General features: G+C 42.8%; 1 protein-coding gene across 2 annotated transcripts in view; it reads left to right on the top strand.

The window, feature by feature from the left end:
• The first annotated feature begins 227 nt into the window (after positions 1–227).
• The window catches only part of DNAH17 (dynein axonemal heavy chain 17), a 96,468-nt gene continuing 76,696 nt past the window's right edge, over positions 228–19,999 (top strand). Inside the window, exons 1-17 of one of the 2 annotated variants that reach the window (XM_083486967.1) lie at positions 228–322; positions 2,504–2,866; positions 6,025–6,218; positions 6,883–7,075; positions 7,182–7,281; positions 7,399–7,484; positions 8,599–8,724; positions 9,495–9,650; positions 11,240–11,326; positions 11,689–11,856; positions 12,099–12,215; positions 14,113–14,381; positions 14,521–14,716; positions 15,598–15,744; positions 16,650–16,758; positions 18,783–18,886; positions 19,043–19,183. In XM_083486967.1, coding sequence (XP_083343093.1) covers positions 2,528–2,866; positions 6,025–6,218; positions 6,883–7,075; positions 7,182–7,281; positions 7,399–7,484; positions 8,599–8,724; positions 9,495–9,650; positions 11,240–11,326; positions 11,689–11,856; positions 12,099–12,215; positions 14,113–14,381; positions 14,521–14,716; positions 15,598–15,744; positions 16,650–16,758; positions 18,783–18,886; positions 19,043–19,183 — 2,532 coding nt within the window. In that variant the 5' untranslated portion in view covers positions 228–322; positions 2,504–2,527. Of the gene's footprint in view, positions 323–2,503; positions 2,867–6,024; positions 6,219–6,882; positions 7,076–7,181; positions 7,282–7,398; positions 7,485–8,598; positions 8,725–9,494; positions 9,651–10,991; positions 11,019–11,239; positions 11,327–11,688; positions 11,857–12,098; positions 12,216–14,112; positions 14,382–14,520; positions 14,717–15,597; positions 15,745–16,649; positions 16,759–18,782; positions 18,887–19,042; positions 19,184–19,999 lie in introns of those variants that run through there. The other variant, XM_083486968.1, reaches the window with a different exon arrangement.

The raw sequence follows: 19,999 nt of genomic DNA on the forward strand, positions 1-19,999 counted from the left end.
ACAAGCAAGAGAAGGACAGTTGGAGATTCACTTCTGCTTTGCAGCAACATTAATGTGGGGATCAGAGGGATTGTATCCATCTCATGACTGAAACCTGATGTGCCTTGGTGAGTACAAAATGCAACACAACGAGGTAGTCATACAAGCACCATAACTTTCTATTTTGACACCTTAATGGAAGCAGGTTCTACCAGTGTGTGGCAGTTGAGGGCTGATGTCACAAGAATCTTGTGGGAGTCATTGTTCCTCGACAGTTGAGTGACTTTCAGTTGGATGCCACCAAACCTGTTTGGTCAAAGCATACACTTTGGTCAGAGAAAAGGTTGTAGTATCTTTTATTTTTTACAGTAATTTATATATTCGTTTTCCATTACAGTCCAATAATAGCCTCCTTATAACAATACCAATTTATAATGCAATTATTAATACCAATAGTTCAAATACTGAACTATATGATTTCGATAAAATGCCTCCCCACCGTGTGCTAATTTGATAGTTTGATGATTTCCTTTTTTTTCTGTGTCCCAGAATCTTATTAATTTCAGTTACAGTCCGGTCATAATAATAATCCCTCATACAACAACTGCAATATTAATAAATTCTGTTCGTGTTGACACATTAAGTGATTTATAAAGCTACAAGGGAGGAACTCCAAACTATGGCCTCAAACAAACAGGAGCTTAACCGTTTCCCTGCAGGCCATTTTCCCACTAAAAAAATCCCCTCCTGCAGCTGCCTTGCCACCTGCAGGGGAAAGATATTGTGTGTACATATCTTAAACTGTAAAGGAATTTTAAAATCAGGTTGTGATACAGTGGGGGAAGAGCGGGTCTAAGGTTCAAAGGGGAGGGTTAAAAATGCCCAAGCCCTTGGCTGTGCCTAACTAGCTACTTGGGTGCTGGGCCAGGAAATAAGCCTTTTCTTTTTCTTTGTACCTTTCCTAGTGAAAACCCACTCCTTAAAACTCAATTGGAGCAAATGGCAACTCACAGAAAACCTCAGTTGACATTTACTCTGATTGGGCGATAAAGAGAGGACTTTCCTGAGGGAAGCTCCAGAGCAAAAGAAAGAAAGACAAAAAAAGGGGGTACTTGGGCACAGAGCTTTTAACTGCGAACTTGTGATTGGAAACAGTGGGGCAAAAAAGTTAAGTGCAAGCTCTCACTCTACGTTTCCCTCTGATGTGGACTTTTTAGAAAGTATCTTCAACACTATCCTGTGTACCATCTCTGCCTGTCAGCATATTGTCTTCCTTTCTTGGTGCTCCAAAATATGATCTACATCACTAACAAACTGGCAAGTGCACAGACTCTGCACCTGCCGAAAGCTAAACAATATATGACATTTACGTAGTATGTGATTTAATATTGTATGTATGTGTGAGCATTTTAATGACAAACAGTATTTGCAAAGGGATGGGTGATCAGGGTCAGGACTGCAGCGTTCAAGGAAGGGAAATTTAACCCCTTCCCTCTGCACTGTGGTCTCAGTGAGCCCTCCCTCGCCCCCCAAAAGCTACTATTTGGCACAGAAGGGAAATTCCACTGGCACCAATGCAACCTTCTCTCCCAACCAAATATCAGAGGGGCAGGGTTTAATTGGGGCAACAGCACAGGAGAAAAGTAGTCCCCTCTTCTTATCTGGATTTGGGGGGGGTCGCCTCTGGCTGCTATTTGTAATTTTAAGAACCCCAGGAACATAAGCAATGTTAAAATCATGTTTCCCATCACATGCATGGCACTGCTATGGTCATTTAGGATGAAGACTTTACCCTGCACATGCAAAATATCTCCATATAACCAACACATGGACAGGCAGTGGGTGGGACCATGCCTACTGGCTCCCCATATTCAAATATATGGAGATTTGGATCACACGGTGAGGGGTGTTAGATGATGAGGGCTACGGATGTGATCCAGCTCCTGCCTGACCTTTGCTGATTATACACAGATGCATCTGATGCAAAGAGCTTTTACATGCCCTATAATTAAGCTGTCATCTGCAATTAAACCCAAATAATCTTTCCCTGCCCCCATTCAGTTGCAATGAATTCCATAGTGCAGATATGTAATGTATGGGGAAGCTAGAAAGCTTAGTTCCCAACAGGTTGGATAGGTATTCTGAAACGTGTTGACAAGGACGTTTTCTTCTCAAGACAGGAAAGAAAGACTTTCCATTTTTTTTATATATAATTTTTTTATTGGTTTTTCACAATTTTTATAAACACAAACATTACACAATAAAAACAAACAAACACATAAACAAACATGTATAATTTCAAATCCTTTTCTCTTAAACCTTACTTCACCGACTTCCCCATACCTCCCCTTTCTGCATCCCAGTTTCCAAATTTGTTTCAGCAAATCCTACCCCTTGATTTTATCAGATTTTCCCTTATTCTTTTCCTTTACCTAATCTTTTACAGCTGTAATCCCCTTTTTTCAAAAAAGGGGAAAGAAAGACTTTCCAGTTGGTTACCTGGTCAGTTTTTTTTCCCTTTCAGGTGGTTTGCAACTGAGGAATCAAGATGGCGACTGACAAACGACTGGACTTCATAGAGAATTACTGCACTCTCTTTCTCCATGTTAAGCCTGACAAATGGGCCAAGTTTGCAACCAGTGAGGAAGTCCACTCCATGCTCAACGAGTTCTATGAGAAGCATGATGTGACAGCACTGGTGATCACGCTCAATCCCACTGGACAACTAGTTCCTTGTCTTGGCTTCCCAGCCACACTGAAGAACAAAGGAATTTATTTCGTGAAAAAGAGGCGTGAAAATGTTAACAAAGAGAACTTTCTGGATTTACTCCTTGTTGGAGATCTCAGCCCCTCCCCTGTAGAGCAGATGATGGCTGTCGTGGAAGAGGTGGGCATCCAGTTTCTCTTAGCGGTCACTGAATGATATCTCTTCATAAAGAAACATATGAGAGTGTAGTCATAAGAGAGAATGGGATGTATAGTTTATACAGCTCCTTATTTTGGTTCCAACAGGATTCTCAATCTTTCATTAAGTTGCAGACGAAACTGCTGTGATGTGATGGATCTATCCTTTTCCAATGTTGGACAAAGCCAGTCAGGCTTTGGCTCTGGAAGTGAGAAATCCTTCTCCTTAAGCCCATCATATCACCTACAACTGCAATAATGTAAATTTTAAACATTCACCTCACACAGTTGTTGTGAGGGTAGAATTCCTTCTCTGATGTGTCTGAGAAACAGCAGGCTTGAAGTGTAATAAATAAATAAAGCCTACCTGATCGTTAGGAAATGCCCCAAGTGTAAAAATTGCATTGCCACATTACCCTGGTGTGAAGGTTTCTATGGGGTTGCTCGTGCGTAAGCAGGCAACTATCTCCCTGGCTGGGTGCGAACACCTGGCCTGGCTGCCTAAGTAAACCTTATCTGTCCGGACGCCACTCACCCGTGGCTGACTCAGTCGCTGGCAGAATCCGTCAGTGGGCGTTTCTTAAACTTCTTCCAGCAAAGAAGCTCCTTGACGCCTAGTCTCCGCCTACCCTCTCTGCGCGAAAGCCTTCTGCGCAAGGAGGGCGTGGGCAACGGAGGACCCCTACTCTCCCCGCTGGTCCCAGGCAAGGAGTCATGGGACCGCCTCGCCGCTTCCCCCATCTGCCCCCCTTCTCCACTGGTGCTACGCTGATTCTCTTCCCCAGAAGATGGGCTGCTTCTCCCGATCCCTGGATGCTCTCTGGAATCCCTCTGGCTTTTGCTCTCTCCCTCCGGCACTGATGGCAGTTCCCTGACACCTGCCTATACTGGTTGATGATTAAATTCACCATTAAATTGTGCATTAAAAAACATTTAGGGTATGTCTGTGCCAGAGCCTTTCCTGGACTTGTCTGAACAACTGGTTCAGTCTGCACAAAATCCCTAATGTTCTCTCTAATTATGGTTCTGCCTCTTGTTGGTGTGGCAGAGTGTTACTCAGGATCCAGAGGCACTAATATTTTCCAGCGCTTTGGGACAGATGACATGATTAACATAGTCAAAATAAAAAAATTCCTTCCAGTAGCACCTTAAAGACCAACTAAGTTAGTTCTTGGTATGAGCTTTCGTGTGCATGCACACTTCTTCAATCTTCAGATTGAAGAAGTGTGCATGCACACGAAAGCTCATACCAAGAACTAACTTAGTTGGTCTTTAAGGTGCTACTGGAAGGAATTTTTTTATTTTGACTATGGCAGACCAACACGGCTACCTATCTATGATTAACATAGTCACTGGCAAGTTTATTATCCTCTTTGTAAATGCTCAAACCCAGCCCCTTGCTTTTCTTTGCACATGTTAAGCTATATAGGAAGCTGTCTTCCACCAGCTAAGAACTGCTTCCCACCTAGCCACAGCAATGCCTGCTCTGAGTGGCAGCAGCTGTCCAGGCAGACATCACATCACCTGCTGCCTGGGATTGCTTTTACTGGAGGTGCAGGGAACTGAATGTGAGTAACCCAAAGAGCAGCACAGGAACATATGATGATGTAAGACAAAGACACAAACACAGAAGAATTGCAGCAAACAGCACTAACGTGGTCACTAATAATAATAATAATAATAGTAATAATAATAATAAATCTTATTTATACCCTGACCTCCCCAGCCAAGACCGGGCTCCGGGCGGCTAACAACCAATAATAAAAACAAGTTGATTAAAATACAATTTAAAAAACAAGATTAAAATACAACACTAAAACATTAGGATGCAGCCTCTTCACAGGAGGACAAAGGAAAAAGAAAGAGGGGGAGGGAATCAAACTGATTCTAAGCCAAAGGCCAGGTGGAACAACTCTGTCTTACAGGCCCTGCAAAAAGAAATCAGATCCCGCAGGGCCCTGGTCTCATGAGACAGAGCGTTCCACCAGGCCGGAGCCAGTCTTGAGAAGGCCCTGGCTCTGGTTGAAGCTAATCTAACTTCCTTAGGGCCAGGGACCTCTAGGATGTTGCTATTTATGGACCTTAAGGTCCTCGGTGGGGCATACCAGGAGAGGCGGTCCCGTAGGTATGAGGGTCCTAGGCCATGAAGGGCTTTAAAGGTCAAAACCAGCACCTTAAATCTGACCCTGTACTTCACCGGGAGCCAGTGCAGCTGGAAAAGCACTGGGTGAATATGCTCCCATGGCAGAGACCCTGTGAGGAGCCTCGCTGCAGCATTCTGCACCCGCTGTCATTTCTGAGACAGCTTCAAGGGCAGCCCCACGTAGAGCGAATTACAGTAGTCAAGCCTGGAGGTGACCATCACATGGCTCACTGTGGCCAGGTCGGGGCCTCCAGGTTTGCCCTGCCACCAGCTTCTCGTGGTCCCAGACTTGCCACAACCTACTATCAAAGAGTGATTCCTGAGCATGTTTGAGCACTGCAATGTTTTGGGACTGTGGCGGTGAGGGTTTGCCCATCTTTATAAAACTTGATATTTACAAAGCAGCCAACTCAACAAAAACTTTAAAGGGGGGGGGGAGGTACACAGGTATGGAGTTTGTTGCCCTTTTCAGCACTTTCTTTAGTTCAACAATATCGCCGTTGAGATGTGGCAAACATAACTTCACCCAGTATTCCAAATGTGGTCACACCACAGATTTGTAGAAAGGCATTGCAATATTGGCAGTTTTGTTTTGGATCCCTTTCCTAAATATCCCTAGTGTAGGATTTGCCCTTTTCACAGCTTCTGTATGCTGGGCTGCCTGACAAAGCCTAACAATGCAATTCTGTCCTCAAGTTATTCCAGCTGGGCAGGGTTAGGCTCACTGCCATGTTCCTGCACTGGTGAAAGGCAATACATTGAAATGGTGCATTACCATTGCACCAGTGTAATGTAATACTGATGTTATGATGGCATTGCAGTGGTGTGGTGGCTGTCAGAATCATAGGACCATGACTTCCAAAAAAGACGTTCCAGCCACTGGGATGTTTAAAAAAAGAGGCTGGACTTTTCCAGAAAACTTTTAGATTTTATTAAAAATAATTCGATACAGTGTTGTGATCAGTAATGTTTGAAACAGAGCAATTATTTCCCTCTAGGTGGTCTATTCCTTATTTATGAAGCACGAAAACCTTGCTGAATGGCCTCAAGTGGTGGCTGATGATGTTATACGGGCAGCCCACAGACTGAAGAATGAGATGTTTGTGATGGGAGGAAAGATCAAAGGGAAAACACTGCTTCCTTTGCCAGACCACATAGATACCTTGGAGAGTTCAGTGGATATGTTTGACACGTGGGTGCCCTAAAATAATGTCTGCCAATGTCTATACTTCTTGTTGTCTTGTACATTGTGTATGTGCAGCATATGCAGAACCCATTATTTTCATTTATTTATTTTTTTAAAAGGCTACTCTCATCCCTAAGGGGCAATTACTTGCATGTATGTATTTGGCATGCCTCCATGCTGTGATCCTCAGAGATGCCCACCACCAAGGAAGAGCGATGGCCCAAACAAAGGGAAATACAAACTTTCCTGGTTGTAAAGGCACAGGGACCCAGGAGGGAATCCAAAGGGCCATTAGGCAGTGCTCCTGCAGCTGGAACAATTTACTGAGAACAATTTACTGGGTTTTATATTATAGCCGGGCTGGCTAGTAACTGAATGGAGCTCCCTTTATTAACTTTTAGTTCAGAGGTTCTTAACTTGTGGCCCATGGCACCTAGGAGGTCCACTTTTAAGGGGTCTGTGAACCAAGTGCAAAAAAACCCCAAACAATAAAATAAATAGTATGCAAAATTGTGTATGTGTTTATGTGCATTGGAAGGGATTCCATAGGTTTCCTCAGATTTTCAAAGGGGCCTGTGACCCCAAAGAGGTTAATAACCGCTATGCAAGTTGCTTTGAGATCAGAAGTTAAAACTGTTTTCACCATACTGTCCTTTGTGGGTTCTTTCAGGCTTCCTAGAGCTGTGGACAGTACACTGTTACACTCCATTGAAACCATCATCATTGACTGGTCTCATCAGATACGAGATATCCTGAGCAAAGACTCAGCACAGCCTCTTCTGGATGGCTTGAACCCATTACCCAGAGTGGAATTTGATTTCTGGTACAGCCGGCAGGTTAACCTGCAGTGCATAAATGAACAGGTAGGTGGGAGTTTATGGGTACTTCATGAGACCTGGCTGCAAACCACCATATGGTCATGAAAACAAGTTGCTAAAGTTGGGGGTTTTGTGTTTTTGTTTCTCCCAGCTGTATGCCCCTCAGGTGAAAAAGATTGCTGATATTTTGGAGAGGGCAAAGAGCTGTTACTGGCCGGCACTCAGGAATGTTTTCAAGGACGTCTCTGCAGGTACTACCTCCTTTCTTAAAATAAATGACCACCAGCAAGTTGTTTTGGGTCATATGTAACAAATGGCTTTCAAGCCCCTCCTTAATTTACCTACTCTGTCATTTTTGTTTTATACAGGACTGAAGGAGGCTGATGATATTAACTTGTACTTGCAGCCACTGAAAGTTGTGTTGGAAGAAGTGGAACAAGCTGAATATCATCAGGTATATATATTAAAGGGGGGAAATAACATTTGAGAATTAAAATGGGCCACCTTGCTTATGCATCACTGCTAAGACCCTCTTAAAAAATGAATTGCTAGCCATTTTTACTGCTACAATGGTGTATAAAAATATCTGGAAGGCAACAGTTTGGGCAGGCTTGGTGTATACATTTTGTGTGTCTTCCACAATACTTTACTGAGGGTTATATTCCATGTAGCACTATGGTGAATGTTCACCAAGAAGTCCATCGTTATCCAAAAAGTTCAAAAAAAGGCTGTTTTCAATGGCCTACAAACACCTCTGTGAAGAGTAGCTTATGTCCTAGCTTCCACCCAACTAATCAGAGCTGTACTTACCTGCAAGTAAAGAAGTTCATTTCTTAACATTTAATAATGCAATCTAAGGGTAGCCTAAGCAGTCCTTAGTAGCTAGGAAAGTGCAGAATCGAGTCCAAGTGCTCTTACAAGAAGTAGCAACAGTAAGTTTGGTTGAGGAACAAGAGCCAACGTTCAGAAGTCTGAGACTAGTAACTAGAGTTCCATGGATGTCGTGATGTTCCTACAAGCAGTGGTGGAGGAAGAGGAGTGTGGGGGGAGTGCACCGCCCCCGTCAGTGCGATCCTGGTGGGGTGCCATTGCGGTTGCCCCCCTGCCCGCGCTGGACGCCACACCCCCACAGGCGGCATGCCACGCCCCCGGGACACACGCCATCCCCGTCCTCGCCTGCTCTCCGCACCCTGGTGCCGGAGCATGAAGCTCCACCGCTGCCTACAAGTTTCCCACCTACCCACCAATATTTTAAACAGAGATGAAGAATGCCCAGCTACTCACAGGAATCCGTATCCCTGCAGGAATTCCTGGGTTTTAGGCATGCACTCTGCCTCATGCCTTTCCTTGGGGTAAATAAGTGATGCAAGTGCGGCGTCACTTATTGCTGAAGAATTTATCCTCCCTTTGGAGAAATTCAGTAAATTTGTCCGTCCAAAAATAGGGTGGAGAATTTTTAGAGGCCATTTGCATACAGCTCAAGTTAAAAATAAACCACCTTACCTTAAACATGTGAAATTTAGTTGTTTGAAACCTTTACTTTCTCTTTTTTTAATATGTCCACACAGCTTCCTCCATTCATCAGCAATGTCATGTACACCGTATGCTTGATCTGGGCCAATTCTGAATACTACAACATTCCATCCCGGATCATTGTCGTATTGCAGGAGATCTGTAACCTCTTCATTGAATTGGTACTGTTCTGTGAAAATAAAGTTCTAGATTGGGGGGATTCCCACCCCCCTTCCCCATATTCTTTTCTTCGTTTCTTCTAATTTCCATTTGGTTTTGGTGACTGCAGCCATTAAATATAGTTTCAGCCAAATTTATTTTGCAGATGCTGAAACTGGTTAACTGGTAGGTGGGGTGGGGAATAGAAAATGAAACAGGGCCTGGGGAGGTTTGGTTAAGAGCCTAAAGGGAGTGCAAAATTTCAGCAGAAATTGTTGCACTGGGAGGACTTGCCCTTCTTGCCTCTCTATCTTGTGGTTCATACCTGATCCACTGAAACAAGTAAGAAGTTGGTCAATTCCAGTTGTGAGCTCAGGATTGCCCACATTTGTGTTTCAACAGCCAAAGGAAAAATGAATGGTACACATGCTTAGGTGTGCTGCGGAAAGTCAGGAGTATAGGTGGTCAATGGTATTGTTGTCACAGAGTCCCAACCATTGCTTGTCCTCCCATTTGGATGAGATTTGCAGACATTTTGACCTATCACTTTGCATGTGCATAAGGAGGCAGTGGAGGAGCCTAAATCACAGCATCAATGAAAGCCATTATTTCCTGCTGTAACAAGCACACTTTGTGTTGATAAATGATGAGCAATATAACAACTACCTGAAGGGACTGATTCATCAATGCACTGCCTTGCACTGCCAAACTGTTGCAGGGTTCTACTTCCAGTTTGCTTTAATGTGCCCTGTTCACCTAAGCATCATCTTTGACTACACTGCTTTCTATTTAGACACGTAATTTTCTGAGTCCCGAGGAAGTGCTCAAGGGCTTACAAGGTGAAATTGAAGAGGTGCTAGGAGGGATCAAGCTGGGTATCTCCGTGATAGAGAAACTCTACAAGACTTACGACGTTTGCAGCACAGATATGATGCCCACGTTTTTTAAGGTGGGTTACTGATACCAGTGGACTTTGGTTCTCAGAGAAAGCATTACTCAGAACTTCACAGTGCAGCACATTCCGTATAAGTTATTCCATTTACCGTAATAATGTGGAAAACTATTTTATTTATTTTTTAAAAATGTTTTTATTTCACTTTACAGATATATATTTATAACAAAACTACATACATATCCATATAAAGAGATTTCTCTGAATCTGGAGACTCCCCCCCCCATCCTCTCCATGGGTCTTATTGTCAATGTTTTCAACTGCATATTATTTCATAATCTATATTTTATATCTATCCATATTGTCCATTGTATTTGTTACATTACAAGTGAGATTAAAATGCTCCTAATGTTTTCATTTGCTTACATTGGTCTCCTAAATAAATTATAAATTTTCCCCATTCTTTCTTGTGGAAAACTATTTTAAACAGTTCTACCTGGTCAGGGCTGCTTCTAGATACAGTTGTTCAATTTCAGAATTTTACTTGCAGAAAAATTCATATTAGGAAGCAATTTTCCCTCAACTTCAGGTTGGCTGGTCACTGAGGGCCCATCCACAATTTACGTTAAGTCTGGGCTTAGTTTTCCTATTATCAGTTTTGTTCGGAGCTCTGCATTCCCACCTGATTTCTTGTCTCAGATTTTGCCTGGGTTTTATTCAGGGGGAAACATCTGCAAACCTGTTTCCCCATTCATTCTTCTAGCATGCTTTTCTTATTGTCTCCTCCTCCTCCTCTGCCCACCCATGGCAGCCGAGTTGAGCATGTACATACAGATTTTTATTATTATCAAGGGGGCATCTTTGTGCTATGCTCAGATTTCCAGACCTCTGCACAAACAAAGCACCAGAAATCACGGTGACGGTCTGTGCATTGCTTGTTTTTTTCTGTTAGCTCATGTGCAAAGTTATGACTGGAAGGGATGTTTATTTGGTCACAGAGCAAAATGGCCGCAGAACTCCATTCAAGCAGCACACAACACATGTCCTTTGCATCTGGGGACTAAGTGAGCAGCAATTTGCAACAAGCTTTGAGCAAGTCCCTTAGAGGTTCCTCCCACTCCTTGCAGTCCCGGAGACAAAACGGTCTTTTGAAGGCCACGGGTACTGTTTCTTCCATTGCACAGCGCTACAGTTTTCAGACGGCTTTAACAGTCGCTCCCTTTTCCCAGGGAACTATGGGAACTGGAAAGTGAGGGGAATAGCAACCTCCTAATGACTCTCAGCATCCTTAATAAACTACAGTTCCCAGGATCCTGTGGGGGAAAGCATGGCAGTTTCAAGTGGTATGTGAATATACCTTTAAGGGCACCTCCCATATCTTGTTTAGGAGGTTAGGCCTAAGCAGGAAGCAGAGCTGAAAGCAGAGTGAGAAAGTAGCTTAAGGGGGGGGGGGAGAACTGTTGGTCATTATCCTTTAACAAAACTATTTCTTATTCAGCTTCTCTGACCTACACATCTTTAGACAGATAATACTACTGTATGATACCAGTTTAAATATATATAGTGCAAATGGGGCCTTAAAGTTGCAGCTAAATGCAGCTGCTGCCTATATAGAGTTGGTCACACACTCTTATTTCTGTTTGCAGGACAAAGAACCCCAGTACTGGGAGTTCCCTTCTACACTAGTTTTCACTAGAATGAATTCATTTTTTCACAGACTGAAGACAATAGAGGTGAGAATTAAACTATCTAGAATAAGAAACAACCATAGCTAAAAGTTGCACAGACCCCAAAAATGTGTGTGTGTGTGTGTGTGTGTGTGTGTGTGTGTGTGTGTGTAATGATATTTAAAATCACATACCATATTTTTGTTTTCAGAAAACTGTATATTTAAAAGTGATAACACTGGACAAAGTAAATTTTAGTGACCCTTGTTATTTTTTAAAATAATCAGTGTTGAAGCCACTTGTAAAAAAGCGTTTCCTGTTTAAGGAATGTAAAGAGAGCTGATTAGCAGCAAAACCAAGTCATTTAAAGTTTATTCAAAAGAAGGAGGCGGTTGGTAACTGTTGTTCATTTGTGTATTTTTTTTTAGGAACTATACATGACTTCAATTGAATTTCTCAAACTGGAGAAAATTGAATTGGGAGGTGTGAGAGGCAATATCTTAGGGAAGCTGGTGGTTCAAATTTATGAGGAGGTTCTCGAATATGTTAAGGTCTTTGTCGAGTGCAAATATGATCCTTTAGATCCGGCAGATGAGGTTAGTAATTTCAATATGGGAAATTTATTCATATGTAGATGGCATAAATTATTTGCTTACTGTAAGGGGCAAAATCCCAATGTGCTCTAATTACTATAGCAACAAATGTATTCTCTTCAAGGTAGTTGGCCTAGCTTATTTTCTACTTTGGTTTAATTAACTTTTAAAAGTCAGCAGATATGGCACATGATTGTTCTAACTCATTTTTTGTTGTTGTTGATTGTTATTATTATAATTGAAAGCAATTTGATGAAGACTTTGCAGACTTTCAGATCAAAATTCAGGATTTGGATCGACGGCTGTCCACCATTTTCTATCAAGGATTTGTTGACTGCTCCAGTTTTGAATCTGCTGTCAAGGTACATACATTCCTGTGTTTAACCTAAACCCGGATAGCTTTATCTGCAGTGGAGCAAGCAGTAATTTTAGCTGCAGGAGCAAGCAGTAATTTATGCTCTTGCAGGTAAAGAAGCCAGTTTTGTCCCTAGCTGCCATGGAAGGTCCATCCCATGCAATGAAGAAAATACTTTCTTTTTTTCAGATCTGAGCCCACTGAAGATTAGCATTAAATTTTCAAGCAAACATCTCCTAGGGTAGTAAGCAGCAGGATTGTGTGGGGTCTCTCTCAGTGTCAACCCACCTCCTTTCTACTTCTTTGAGTGCCATTTATAATGAGAGGGGGGGGGAGAGAATACAGCTTTGTGCCAATTTTGCACACATTCATGTGTATGTATAGATGCAGATTTAGAAATGATGACAATGATTTGAGTAGGAACAGACTACATCTCACCATAGCAAGGAAGATGATAAGCCGGTTACCATTTTTGCCTGTTCAGTCTTCTGTCCCACGGCTAACTGTTATTGGGATCTGCTTGATCTCAAAAGTCAGGGAGTTCCAAAGGGCAGGTGCTGCCTGTCACACGAAACAACTGAGTTCTTACAAATCCAGAACAGGTATTATATGGCACCTCTAGTAGTGCCAATTCTGCTGATCAAAGTGGTCAAGTAGGCACATGTGAGGCAAGGCAATGTTGTAGGTAAGTTGTTCCTGATATGCCAATAGTAACATCTTGAAACTGGCCCAGTAGCAAGCTGGCAAACAGTGCAGATCTCTGAGTGTAGGTGAACTAACATGAATGCATTTAAACAACAACAAAAGCTTTCACTGCCACTTTCTGAGTACTCTCCTCATTTTCTACTCTTTTTAATAATTGTGTTTAATGAGTTGTGCATAATGTCTGCTTTCATTATGATTTATTGATTTTGTTTAGACACCAGTTGATGGCCTGTTAAATTGATAAATGGACGCTAGGAATCATGTAATCATATGACTATAAAAATGATAATAATGGTTTACCAATGGTTTACCATTATCCCAATTAACAAGTACAGTCATACCTCGGGTTACAGACGCTTCAGGTTGCGTTTTTTCGGGTTACAGACTGCTGAAACCCGGAAGTACCGGAATGGGTTACTTCCGGGTTTTGGCGGTTGCGCAGAAGCGCAAAATCACAGAAACGCCGTATCGCAACCCTTGCATATGCAGATGCGCCGCTGCGGGTTGCAAACGCTGCGGGTTGCAAATGCGCATTCCGCACGGTTCACGTTCGCAACCCGAGCGTCCACTGTATATCAAGTTTAGTCTCCAGGCCGGACAGCAGTGCATACAAAGGTAGTCAGTCACCAATGCAACAGAGTGATTGTGGCCATTTGCAGATATTAAATTAATTGCTATAACATGTAAAGGCTGTGGTAGAGTTCACCAGGGATAACAGAAGCTGATGTCATCTATTTAATTTGGTTTAAAGTTGCTTTTACTAGAACCGGGATGTGAGTCAATGTGGATCACTCCTTCTAATAGCAAACCTGGGTGCTGGGAGTCAACAGGATAGAACAACTTGGAAAGCTCTTAGCATGTCTTGAGGGGAACCCCAAGGTTTACAGAATTAAACACCTGCTAAAAAAAAAGGCACAAGGCGGACTGAGTATACTCAGTGGCCCATGGCATGTTGAGTGTCAGATGGAAAAGAAAACCAGAAAACCTAGGGAGGGGAATGGGATAAAACATTTTGGAGGAGAGTATGGCTGTCTGGCTAGAACCCTAAACAGGAACACACCTCTTAGGAGGAAAGTTCTTACTGCAAAATGTTATTGCAGGTCCACTTGCTTAGCATAATTCAGAATGTATTTACAAATGAATGCTCAGAGAACATATTTTTAAAAACTGGGACCTCCTTTGTGATTTTTGTTCTCTAGCAAATCCATATGTTTGCATCCCTGTTGGATCGACCATTAATAAAGGCAGACGTAGCACCGCACTATGCTACCCTTCTGGAGATGTTCAATGTTGAGCTGGACAATGCAAAGATTTTATATGATGCGCAAATAGCTGCCACTGCAGCAGGTGATGGTGTGCCTCCCCTTAGCAAAAACATGCCCCCTGTTGCCGGGCAACTGAAGTGGGCTTTGGAACTCCAGGAAAGATTGCAGCTCCCAAGGAAAGACTTGCGGGCCATTGATCATCCGTGAGTAGCAAATCATTTATAACTCACATTACCCACACGCTATTTCCTGAAGTAATATTAAAAGCTATAAGGCAGCTTCGTTTGCAGTGTCAATTAAATTCCGCTGCCCATCTGAAACGGAACTTTCTCCTTTCTGCAGGGTTATGTTCAGTTCTGAGGCCAAGCTGATATATGCAAAGTATGATGAAATGATACGTTTGCTGCAAGGTTACCGTGAGAAAATTTATGCAGATTGGATCGGCCGGGTTGACAGAGACTGCCAGTTCAACCTAGAGCAGCCACTGATCCATAGAGATCCAGAGACTAATCTTATTAATGTGAATTTCAGCAAAGAGGTGTGTGAATAGGAAGAGAGCATGCTAGCATGTGATTTCTGGCTGCTGTGTGTTAGAAAATATATTGTGCTATAGTGATATAATGCTACATTACTGCGGTGGTGCTATATGGGTGTACATTTCTGTACTTCCTTAAAAAAAAGAAGAATCCTGTTTTAGTGATAATTTCAACATTTATTTCAAAAAACAAAGTCATAAAATAGTGCCCACCCCAAATGTTATAATGGAGGCACGCTGAACCGTGAATAGGTTCCACTTTCCCAATAAGTCTACTTTCCTTGAATGGTGCTAGCCAAAATCCCACCCTTTTAAAAAGACATGAAGAGGAACACTAAAGGTATACCCACTTGTGGAGATTGCACCACTCTTTCGTTCTTTCTGTAATCTGAGAAAAGATAGGAGAACCCCAGGTTTGGTTTGGTTTGGTTTGGTTTGGTTTGGTTTGGTTTGGTTTGGTTTTTTGAGAAAGGATGGTAGTGACTGAGTGATGGCGTCATGTGGATATTCTGTAAAAAGTAAGTGAATGAAGCGTAACAGTTCCACAGTAAATGCCTGGTGTGGAACCATACTCAGTTCCCGTGGTCCCACACACTTCCCTTTCTCTTCCTTCCAAATGCCTGGTCTTCATCCAGAGAGGGAAGGCCATGCCATTAGATCGGGGGGGGGGGTTCCATTTATAGAAGGGCATTCATTTCTTTTTTTTTCTTTTTTCTTTTTTAATAAATCTTTTTATTATTATTTTCCAACAAATATTAAAACTAATCCACAAACATAACAGAATACCAAAATACATACAGACAAAAAAAAATACATATAACATAAGTAACTACATACTATATCTTTAATCTTTAATCATTTCTCCCTGCTATATTATCGTGTAGCTGGTAGCTGTTCTCCGTGAAGTCAAGTACCTGAACTTTCAGCAGCAGAAGGAAATTCCGGACAGTGCTGGAAGTCTCTTTTCTCAGAATGAAACATTTCGGAAGTTTGTGGACAACTTGGATCTCATAGTTGGCTGGTATAACAAGGTATATCTATCTATCTATCTATCTATCTATCTATCTGTGTATTTTTTCCTTTGGTTTGTAGTCTGCATTTTTCTGCAAAGAGCTCATGGTAGGATACATTATTCTCCCTAACCCCTATTTAATCCTCGTGTCAACCTTGTGAAGTTGATTGGGCTGAAGGGTAGTAACTGGACCAAGATGACCCAGTGATCTTCATGGTCCCTGTTCTAATCCATCACTCTTAACCGCTATGCCAAGTAATGGTGTCTGAGCACAATGGGAAACCACTGTACATTCTACAAAACTTAAAGGAATAAGGCAGAACAAGACAGTACAGAAAGTCACTTTCTCTCTTTTGTTTATTGCTTTGCCTAAATCACCCACTAGTGTCCTTTGAGGTTCAGCAGTTCAGCCCTGCAGCTGCTGAATCTCCTGCTCAGTCTAATCCTAATGCCCCGCCGTTGATCCCAGCAAAAACTCCTTGTCAGGGGTCCAGACCTCTCTAAGTATCTAGGATGGAGTCAGTGCCAATTCCAGGTTTTGGAGGGCCTGTGCTTAGATACCCTGCTTGGGTTCTACTCCCCCAGTGAGTCCACTTCCTCGCCTTCCTTATCACTGACAGCTGCTGCTGCTGCTCTTCCTCATCATTGGTACCACCTGCTTACTGCCTTTCCCTCTCATCACCATATTTTGGGCCAGAGGGAGAAGCTGGTGAACAAGCAACTTGCAATGGTGAAGAGGAGATCAAGGGGTCTGTTATCAGTGGGCCCTCTGCTGAGGTGCAGGCTCTTGGCAGATGCCTGACCATGCTTGGTGCTGGCCCTGGAAGGGGTTGAGATGAGAAGTGTGTTACCTAAGACAGCACTATGCATCTCAAGCATCAGCATGATGAGCTCTGTGCATTACAATAAGCTGCTTGCTTTTAGATCAAGAAGACAATTTTGACAGTAGAACTTCCACTGGTCAAGGGGGAGCTGCAAGAAATTGACGTTGGCCTGAGAAAAGCTGAGACCAACTTGTACTGGAGCAATGAAGGTACAAAACTCTTGTCATTTATTTGTTACAAACTGTAGCCCACCGCCCTTCCTTTTTGAGTGCATTGATCAAACGATTGAAGTGCTCAACACCAGAGTTTGCAAGTTGAAGCCCATCTGCCTTCACATAAAATGGGCACCAACTAGTACCTCTTAAAGGAGGACTGGAGAACCGCTGAGCCTCCAGATATTGTTGGATGACAACTCCTGCATCTGGGAATTGGATGTAGGCTTGTTCTACCTACTCGCCTTGAAGGAAGTGGTTTGTAGCCTGGGGGCACTGCTGGATCTAGCACTGTGTCACATCAGGTACAAGGCTGCCTCGGGGGAGGAATGCCTGCCTGTTAACAGCTCTTGACTAGCGTGCCATTCCTGGATTAGGGCAGCCTTGACATTCTTATAGTCTCTCAGCTAGACTACTGTAATGTGCTCTATACTGGGCTGCCCTCAAAGATGGTCCAGAGGTTACAGCTAGTGCAGAATGCTTTCAGGATTTGCATTGACTGCCTCTAAGCTACAGGGCCCAATTTAAGGTTTTGGAATTAGTATTTAAAGTCTTTCCTGGCCTGTCACACAGCTGTTAGTCGAATCAGCTTTTCCCATACCATCCATCCTTGGCCTTGTGATTTGAGGCGGCAGGGAGCTCTCCTGACTTGCTGTATGGTAATGCGAGAGAAGAACAACACCCCCTCCCCAAATACAGTGGAATACCCTTTTTTCTTGGAAGTACAGATGGCAGAGACTTTTGTTGGAATTCTGCCAACAATAAAAAAAATCTTATTAACCACAGACATTTGGTGCACATTAGTAAGATCTCCCATTGCTTCTAGTGTTCTCATGCTGTTGTTAATAATTAGTTTAATTAATTTATCATTGTAATCGCTGGTGTGCTTTTGATGTATTTGTTGTATTTTATATAAAGTTGAAAACCACCCTGGGATTGCTTTGATGGGATGAAGGGCGGCCTACAAATTTTGGAAGGGAATAAATGTTTCCCCGGCAATGTGCAGTTCAAGAAAAAGATGTGCCATTGGGTTTACTTATCACCACCTCCTGCTCCGTTTCTTCAGTAGCTGCTACTTGCAGGGGGCAGACACACATTTCCACTTCAGCTATATATTACTGAAGAGAAACAGTGCAGAGATGTGGTCAGACAGCATCCCACTTCTCCCCATACTGTTTACTTTGAACCAGTAATCCAGATAGGTCCCATTCGGAATTTTACTGTCTTCATCAGTGGAATGGGAGGATATTGGTGTCAACCAACATTTTTGGAGATGGTAAAGATGTGTCCAGGGCAGCTGTCTACCAACTCCATCTGGTATGCTGGCTGAGACCCTACCTGCCTGCGCACTGTCTCGCCAGAGTAGTACATGCTTTGTTGTTGCCCACCTAGACTACTGCAATCTGCTCTACGCAGGGCTACCTTTGGAGGTGACTCAGAAACTACAACTAATCCAGAATGCGGCAGCAAGACTAGTGACTGAGAGTGGCCGCTGGGACTATATAACACCAGTCCTAAAGGATCTTCACAGGCTCCCAGTACGTTTCTGAGCACAATTCAAAGTGTTGGTGCTGACCTTTGAAGCCCTAAAAGACCTCAGCTCAGTATACGTAAAGGAGCATCTCCACCTCCATTGTTCAGCTCAGACACTGAGGTTCTCCTCTGAGGGGCTTCCACTGGTTCCCTCACCGTGAGAAGTGAAGTTACAGGGAATCGGGCAGAGGGCCTTCACAGCAGTGGCACCCTCCCTGTGGAACGCCCTCCCTTCAGATGTCAAGGAGATAAAGAATTAGAAAACTTTTAGAAGACATCTGAAGGCAGCCCTGTAACAGGAAGTTTTCAATGTTTGATGTTTTTCTATGTTTTATATATGCTGTAAGCCAGTCAGATGGGTGGTGTATAAATAATAAAATTATTATTATTATTATTATTAAGGAGGTTAGATACAAAAGGCAAAGGGAAGCCTTGGGAGTCAGCTGCTAATTACTGTGTCTTTTTCTCCACCATAATAACCTGACCAGATGTTATGGACTATATTCAGGAGATGCGAAATGTCTTATATGATTTAGAGACAAGAATTCAGAAAACGAAATTAAACGTGGAGAACATTGGGCAGCTTATGCAGGTGTGTAGCATGTGACAACTACTGAATTCTACTAGGCACTTAAAAAAGAGGAAAAGATTCTCCTTTATAAATTTTTAGTTTTGCCCTTTGCCGGGTGACTTATTTTTTCAAGCTGCAGTCAAAAGACAAGTTCCATATATCTGGTTCTTCTTACAGGAATGGTCAGCTAGTCCTTTGTTTGAAAGGAAAGACAATAAGGAGACAGCCCTCCTTGATCTGGATGGGAAACAAACAAACATCCACAAACGCTATGCTGCAATCAGAGATGCCGGGCAGAAGATCCAGGCTATGGTTGAGGTGAGAAAGAGTGAGTTTTCATAGGAGTTAGAACAGCAGACAGTTCTGTGTAGGGCTTATATCTGGTAATTATTTTTTTTTACAGAGATTGTTCCCAGACGTGGGCGTTATATCACAAATGGTCATTCAAATCCCGTGTGTGTGTTTGTGTGTGATTGCCATGTTAATTTTCACATATTTTCACTTTTTAAGCAATGGGCATTTGGTGCTATTCTGCCATTTGCTGTCCACACTGGTGAACTGATATTGGTGGAATAACGCATTGGGGGTGGGTTTTGTTATTGTTTCTGGTCCCTCCAACACTCAGTCGCTCCTCCCTCACCCTCTGCTGCCAGAAACAAAATGGTCAGGTGAAGCTCAGGTGAGAAGAAAACGTGTAGGGGTAAAGTAATAAGAGACCGCCCACCCACCAAAACAGCAGCACGCCCACAAAGCAAACCACTCGGGCAAAGAAATGTGCTAACACTGGTGACACTGGATGTATAGCAGGATGTTTTTACTTATCAGATGTCCTGTGGTAAGCGACAATCCAGATTAAATTGGAAAATAATAATAATACAATATTAATTTATTACTTGTACCCCGTTCATCTGACTGGGTTGACCCAGCCACTCTGGGCGGTTTCCAACAGGAAGACTGGCATTTTGATAAAGACAATTTAATTTCAATGCTGCAAAAAATGTGCATGCACAAACAGCCCCAATTCAAGAACAGACTTGCATCCGGGTGCACCCAAAACTTCTTTCAGTATACTATTCTGTATAAGCAAGTCCATACTCATGACAGGAAACAGTGAATATGATCATGTATTTGACA

This window comes from Podarcis liolepis (genome assembly GCF_965112155.1).
Source record: "Podarcis liolepis genome assembly, chromosome: 2".
NCBI classification, from domain to species: domain Eukaryota; kingdom Metazoa; phylum Chordata; class Lepidosauria; order Squamata; family Lacertidae; genus Podarcis; species Podarcis liolepis.